The 7,759-nt window shown below is 34.2% G+C and overlaps 1 protein-coding gene and 1 long non-coding RNA gene across 2 annotated transcripts in view; one reads left to right on the top strand and one right to left on the bottom strand.

Annotated features, from left to right (window-relative positions):
* Window positions 317–3,618, top strand: LOC109224998 (probable sugar phosphate/phosphate translocator At5g04160). Its single transcript, XM_019389586.1, has 4 exons — window positions 317–1,176; window positions 2,169–2,272; window positions 2,361–2,589; window positions 3,189–3,618. Exons 1-4 carry the CDS (start codon window positions 721–723, stop codon window positions 3,333–3,335), a joined length of 936 nt encoding a protein of 311 aa, XP_019245131.1. The 5' UTR covers window positions 317–720; the 3' UTR covers window positions 3,336–3,618.
* The window catches only part of LOC109224999, a 4,762-nt gene continuing 1,624 nt past the window's right edge, over window positions 4,622–7,759 (bottom strand). The window contains exons 3-4 of the long non-coding RNA XR_002067792.1: window positions 5,932–6,035; window positions 4,622–5,112 (exon numbers count right to left, since the gene is read on the bottom strand). This is a non-coding gene — a long non-coding RNA (uncharacterized LOC109224999). The remainder of the gene's footprint in view (window positions 5,113–5,931; window positions 6,036–7,759) is intronic.

Genomic DNA, 7,759 nt, shown 5'->3' on the forward strand with positions numbered 1-7,759 from the left:
CTATTTTATTTTTGCATGATCCAACGAACACGTGGCGAATATTCTGTTCAATAGTATCAAGTTTTACCACACAAAATATGTGAATTCCCTTCTTCATACAAAACCTAAATGTATTAAAATTTAAAATTAGACTATCTTTTCTTTCACCTTCAAATAATGGAGAAAATATACAGCTAAAAAAGTGTCGAAGAGATTGGATCACCCTGAATTATTGAAGAATCGTCCGACTTATCAGTGTCAAAATAGAAAAAGTTTTTATTTTGCTAAGACTTGTCTTATCCTAATATATCAAAATAATAAATGCATGCCTAACAAAACTAAAACTCTGCTTCTTCAAAAAAGGATTTGGTTGGTAGACGCTTCTTTTTAGTTCTCTATATATACCGCAATACATTACATAAGAAGTTAGTTCTGCCATAATAATCTCCTAAGTGTTGGTTGGGACGTGTGGGGAAGAAAAGGAAGAAGAGGCACAAATTAACATTGCTCTCTTTCTTCCACTTTCATACATTCCCCAGAAAAGTTCCCAAACACACACACACACACTCATCAAAACAAAATAAAAAAATCACCCTCCAAATTTTCAAGAAATAAATCTTGAAACTTGTTGAGAATAGGGTCTTCGATTCAATTTATCTTGATGAGATTTTTCTAGTCGGGTTAAAAAAACGAAGACTAGTAGTATCGACAAGAGGGTACATTCAAATTCAAGAACCAATCATGTTGTCATCAGCACAATCAGAGAAGCAGGCTTTTTTCATTGCCACACTTATAACCTTTTGGTATTCCTCAAACATAGGAGTCCTTCTCCTTAACAAATTATTGTTATCAAACTATGGATTTAAATTTCCAATTTTCCTAACAATGTGTCACATGACAGCTTGTGCTGTTCTTAGCTATGTATCCATTGTTTTCCTCAAGATTGCACCTTTTCAGAGGATTAAATCAAGATCCCAATTTTTCAGAATTGCTACTCTCAGCATTGTCTTTTGTGGGTCTGTTGTGGGTGGCAATATTTCTTTAAGGTATCTGCCTGTTTCTTTTAACCAGGCTGTTGGTGCCACTACACCATTTTTCACTGCATTGTTTGCTTATTTGATGACTCGAAAGCAAGAAGCTTGGATCACTTATGGTTGCCTTGTTCCTGTTGTTACTGGAGTTATAATTGCAAGTGGGGTATGTTTACAATTTCCTAACTTATTTATTTTCTTGAATAAGTAGTTGATTGCTTGTTAGTTTGTATTATCTTCAAGTGATCTGGTTGTAGTATGGCTTGTGCTATGAAACAAAAAAAAAAAAAAAAAAAAACTTTTCTTAATATTCTGACTTTTTGGGTTATTTAATGTAGAATTAACCCAAATAGCCGCACACCCAATTGCTTAAACTAAAAATAGCCGGTAGATGTATAATATATGAATACCTTATGTATTATATGTGTATAATTATGTATAATCAATGTATAAACTATGTATATTGCTAGAAAAATAAACAATGAATATGAACGGCTATTTGGGTAAATTCCTTCCACATTAAAGTTGATCTTTGCTTCTTTTTTTACAAAAAAAAAAAAAAAAAACATTAGAAACAGATATCAAAAGTCAGAAATTTTGTTGTCTAGATTATTGTTGAGATCAGATTTGATAATTCATGATGCTCATTTGATACATTATACCACCTCGACAATTAGAGGTGGATCAAAATTTAAATTTGATGAGTTCAATCGTTAAGTTCGTTGCACTATGGTCCAGAATTTAACTTTGTTGGAATATTAGTAATCTTCCACATGTATATGCTCCGAGTCATAGTTGGACCTATTGAACAAGGCTCCATCTGCCCCAGTGGACAATTCTCATCATTTCTATATTTTGCAGAAGCTTTTCTTTTCAATAGAAATTGTGTTACTTCCATATTCTGTTCAATTGTTATAAAGATCAATTTTTGTCTCTAAATAGAAGTTTCATGGTCTTTCTATTGTGTTATGCTTGAAGTTTATTAAGCCTACCAGATCTTTGCCTATTGTTGTTGAAATCAGTTTTGTAACCAAGTTGAAAAGTTTTCAGATTTCTATGATTGAACAACTTGGCAACATCAGAATCCCTATTGTCATGAGAATTTGAGGAGCTTTCTTTCTTTACTGGCTAATAAGAATCTTAATTAATCCGTGGCAGGGCGAGCCAAGCTTCCACCTTTATGGATTTCTAATGTGCATAGGTGCAACTGCTGCTAGAGCCTTTAAGTCTGTTCTTCAAGGGGTCCTTCTTTCTTCTGAAGGGTAACTACTTTTGTCTATTTATATCTCATTCTGTTGTTCCATCGATACATTGTGGTAGTTTCTCCTATAACCTGCTGTTGTTTTTCAGGGAAAAACTGAACTCAATGAATCTCCTGCTCTACATGTCACCCATTGCTGTTCTAGTCTTATTGCCTGCTACACTCGTTATGGAGCCCAACGTTATAGATGTCACTATGACACTCGCGACTGAACATAGGTTCCTTGGCCTACTTATTTTGGTCAATTCTGCAATGGCATATGGTGCCAACTTGTTGAACTTTTTGGTGACTAAGCATACCAGTGCTTTGACACTCCAGGTTCGCGCTATACCTCTCTTTTCCTCCTCCCCCTCCCCACCTTTTTTTCTCCTCTAATTGGTATAGTTTAATGTGGCAAAAGAAAGAAGCACAATGATAACCAAGGGGTATGGTCGAATGGTTGAAATCCTTTCATCCTTAATAAGAAGTCTCGGGTTCAAGCCCGGAATAGAGAACCTATAGCATTTGCCACTAGACCATTTCGTCATTAGCATAATTTCACCCTTAATAAGAAGTCTCGAATTCAAGCCCAGGAGTAGAGAACCTGTAGCATTGGCCGCTATAGACCATTTCGTCATTAGCATATGTCTTTGCTCTCTAACTTACCATATGTCTTTAGACTTAACGCGAAAGATAACGCCTAGTCTCAGGCGAAGAAGGTTAATTTTCTAAATTCGTTGTTTAAACACAAGACTTGTAAATACCCTTGATCAACTTAAACTTAAATTTTCTTCAAACTTCAACCAAATATTGTCCAAGCACCTACAATATTAATCAGTAATGGTTCTCAAATTGTACTGTCATTTTCATGCTAATCTGCAATGTACATTGCTTTCACCTGATGTTTAACATCTTTAATAATCTGTGGCCTGCTATAGGTCCTAGGCAATGCAAAAGGAGCAGTGGCTGTTGTTATCTCCATACTAATATTCCAAAATCCAGTAACTTTTATTGGAATCGCGGGCTATACAATGACAGTGATGGGAGTTGTTGCTTATGGAGAATCCAAAAGAAGGCACAAATGAGATTGATATCAGGCCTTTTTTTCTTGTTTCATGAAGTACCATTGCTTCTTTTTCTTCAAGGTTAGATGTGGGATAGAGTTAGGATGAAATAGAGATTTCTCTTTGGCAATTTTGCAGCCCATAGACAGAGGAAATATTGGTAATAAAGGGAACAGAGAGGAAAATTGAGGTGCATTCTTCTGTTGTATTCTTTTGTTTTTATCCAAAGGGTATTCTACAGATGTCTCTGATTGTTATGTTGTTACATTAACTAAAGTAATAAAATGTCTCGTTGGTTTTCTGCTGTCCGTTTCCCTAAAAATCTTCAGATGCTGATGAGATTTTTTTGACTGCTATTTTTGAAATACATATGGAACTACCACATCCTGTACATATTATGTGTTTTAATGTATTTGCACTCTTTAAGAAAAATATTTAATAGCCTTAATTATAATAGTAGGTTTGTCAAAAAGGTATTCCAACAACAAATTACTTCTCGTTTTTCTTTAACATTGAATAAACAAATTTAGTTTTATTAAACCGACTAATATTTGGAACCGGAGAGTTAAATTCACGTCGCCTAATACACCAGTGTTAAATTTCTTATGCTGTTATTAAACTCTTGTTTTCTGTGTCAGAATTCTAGTAAACAAATTTTCGGACTCTCTTGATCATTTGGGAATTTTATAGAGTCAGATTCTCCTATAACGATCATCATTTATCGCTATATAACAACTATTCACTATAAAGCCAAGCTTTTTATGAAACCAATTTTCATGCTATGTTATAATATATATATTGTCTATAACAACCAAAAAAATCTGGAACAAAAGAGGTTATTATATAAAGGTTTGACTGTACGCAGGGGCGGACCTAGAGCATAAAATACGGGTTTCGAGGAACCCAGCAACTTTTGCGTAGACCCTGTATTTATATTAAGAAATTCACTAAATATTTGTAAATATCTAACTGTGAACCCAATTATTATTGCATATTAATCTAAAATTACGGTAGGAACCCATAAGCCTCAAATCCTGGGTCCGCCTTTGACTGTACGTAGATTTTATTGCAGCATGGAAATGTCAATCCTTTCTGATTGCAACCGAGGCTGAACGTGTAGAGAAAATAATTTCAGGATAGTACGTAATCCAAGGATTAAAGGAGTCAACTAACGTAGTTGAATATTATATGATTGATTATCAAATTGTAAGTTTTGACAAACAGAGTTATCCCGTACCTATGCTCGTAGAGATAGCAAGTACTCGGTAAATTAGTCAAAGTAATACAAACTAACATGAACACCACCATTATCGAAAGTATCATCTAACATTAGCAGCTTCACAACATGTACTCTGAGTTCCAACACAATAACCAGAATAAACTGACATCCACAGAGAGTTGTGAATAGACAAACGCAGCTGAATGGAGGTCAATAGCAGATACAAGTAAAGGGGGTATGTAGCAATTTTGTAGTAAATGTCAACTAAATTAAGAGATGCATGAAAATTTTGAGCTCAGTAACTCAGGAAGAAAAACTACAGTAACTCCGTGTTTCTCTCAGTTACATGACTTACCAGCTATTCAAACTGGTATTGAACAGAAGCAAGATCCTAAGTTGCTTTGAGTTTTGCAGATTGCGGTCAAAAGTATGCTAGGCTACAGCGTTTTCAAAAATCTATGATGTATACAGTTAGAAGGGTAAAATCTCATGAACCTCTTTCACAGAGTGAGATTCTGTCATGTTATATTACTGAGCTTTCTTGAAGGGTTTTCATGGTGACAGTCGGTACATTCTTTCCTGTAAGAAGGCAAAAGTATCAATAATGAAAATAAATATACGTCGACTATTTGACTTTCATCATGAACATTTCAAAAGAACAAAAATATTCGATTAGTTGAGATCTTAATTCTAGAGTAAAATAACAAAAGAGATTTTTTCCCCCAAAAAAGCTTATTTTTGCCTTTTTCATTTAGATGTATTTCTAATGGAACCCCACACTATTTCATTAGATAGTTTCAGTTATACTTTCTTCCAAAAACTCAAAATTTTCATACTTAAGTTTTGTTTATTTCAAAAAGTTGACGTGAAATTCAAGTACGAAATAAATCTCGACTTGAGCTACACTATTGAATAAGGAAAATCAACTTAGTCAAGTTGAACAGCCGTCCAGATTATCAGTAGCTCCCATGGAACTGGAAAATAATAGAAGGATGGGTTTCTTGGATGATTTAGTAGCACAAATGTCTTCCTCAAAAAACTTTTTTTTAGAAATCTTGCTTCATCAGAAAACTTGGACAGACGCAATTGTTAAATGCATGCAAGTTATTTATTTGAAAGAAAGTCATTATACTCATTTTGTCCTCTTAACTTCTGAATTTCTGGGAAAGCCACTAGCACAAAAGGGCCCAACATAACTACACTTTAGTAGTGAAGGTACTCATCCATCACTAACTATATTGGGTAATTGCCAACCAGAAAAATTCTCATACTAAATTACACTGTCATTGTTTCACTCTACTCATGTCAAATGGTTTCAAGTGAACTTGGACCAAAGTCTGAAGCCTAACCAATTCATAACAATCATCATGAAATTACATAGATGACTAGCTTTCATACCTCGTCTGAGCTACGCATGCTTAAAGATCTTCATGCTGAGCCAATGGAAATATATTTTGACAACAAGGATGGGAAGTGTTAAAGGAACCAGAAAGCAATAGTATCTGTAACAGAAAAAAGAAAATCTCAACTCAAAGGTGCAAATCATATACTTATAGCTAAAAAAACGTCATCTACTTATACCAACAGAAAGAGTGATATTTTGGGGATTAATTCAAAAATCACGTACCTCAGCATAATATTTTCTTTTACCAAACAAAATTGAAGGATCTGAAGAATCCATTGCAATTCTCATGAAAACGGAAGAAGCATATTTACATGTAAACAATTGAAACATGAGATATTCCTGCTACAAAGCCTTACTAAGTACAAATTTAGTAATGATTTGATTTTAGCATAATGGTTACATTAGGTTAACAACCATCACAAAATAGAATCACATCTTGTAGAATCCTCATTTCCAAATAATAGTTCCAGTCATTCACACTCATGTCATAACCATTACTACTGAGGAAGCAGAATTAAGTAACTGAAGTCTCTTGTATAACTATTGTATTTAATTATAACTGAAATCAACTATTAACAAATTATCATGCCAGTATGTTTATGCTGCAAGCCAGGTAACACCTTAACAACAAATGTCGACTAATTGTCTACAAGGGGAATCACCAGTCTGATACTTCTAAATCAAAGTCTTGCAATTGTCTAATGTAACATTGTAAAAGGTAGGATAAAAAAAAAGCATTTAATTTCCAAATTGATTTTTCAGCATGCAGAGCTAAAGCACATGTAGCTGGTTTGGAAGAGATACACGTAAAAGAACATTTAAAGTTTTTACTGAAACCACTGGCAGTTTGATTTGCAAACTTTAAACTAATAGAACTACTACATTGCATAAAATTAAAATTAAAAGATTTAATTAAAACTAAATCAAAAGGCAAGCACAATGCATTTCGACAAAAGGTAGCACTTTCACAGTAACCTTCTTTTAAAATCTTTGATGAAACTGAACGCAGAGTTCGAAAGAAAACTTTTCCTATGACACAACTTAATGTATCTTTTCATTGTCTAAAAATAGGAGACAAGAAAATCGATATACAGCAAAAAATTCCCAAATGTAAACGCAAGGTTTCCTGGAGAAGGAATTCTTGTAGAATAAATTCTAATGAAAATAGGATTCAAACTAGTTCTCCCACCAAACGTTTTCATTTCAACATGTCAGACTCGTTAATTATATACTAAATGCAAAATTTTCTATTAAGATCTATTTGTGTGAGTATGCAAAGTTTTTTGCAACTAACAATTTCTCACAGTCAAGTGTGGGGGGCAATTTACCACCATGCTTGTGTTTTCCTTTTATTTAAGCTTCCGAATTGGATAAGTGAAACATATCCCTTGATAGCGACTACTTAAAGCAGACAGGTGATCATGCACCGAGTGCCACTTGAATCATGCAGTTCAAACGCACTCGGTGTTCAGCTTTGAAAAATGAATAATCTAAATGTGCTCATGACGAAACCAGAAGCTCCTTGGTCCTCGGACTCCATTCAAATTTTTCCAACACCCATTTTCTCAATGAATAAGTTGCTCTAACCTGAAGGAGATTGTTGTGGTTCCTAGAGGAATATTCTTAACATCTCTGAAAATATCTGTCATATTCATTATCTTTTTCTATCTATGATGACATGGAGCTTCCCAGATTCAGCTGAATCATACCACAACAGATTAAATTGGGCTTTTTCTTTATATAAAGCGCACCTGCTAGATTTCTTTTTTTTTTTTTTTGTTGGTGTTGTGTGTGTTGGGAGGGCGGAGTTAAGGCCTTCAC

This window comes from Nicotiana attenuata, chromosome 4, assembly GCF_001879085.1.
Source record: "Nicotiana attenuata strain UT chromosome 4, NIATTr2, whole genome shotgun sequence".
In the NCBI taxonomy this organism is placed as follows: domain Eukaryota; kingdom Viridiplantae; phylum Streptophyta; class Magnoliopsida; order Solanales; family Solanaceae; genus Nicotiana; species Nicotiana attenuata.

Excerpts from the sequence above, each read along its gene's own strand:
- LOC109224998 (XM_019389586.1), top strand. The coding sequence starts at position 721 with ATGTTGTCATCAGCACAATCAGAGAAGCAGGCTTTTTTCATTGCCACA. Across the intron at positions 1,177-2,168 it reads GAGTTATAATTGCAAGTGGG|GGCGAGCCAAGCTTCCACCT; the intron begins GTATGTTTACAA and ends AATCCGTGGCAG. Across the intron at positions 2,273-2,360 it reads GTCCTTCTTTCTTCTGAAGG|GGAAAAACTGAACTCAATGA; the intron begins GTAACTACTTTT and ends GTTGTTTTTCAG.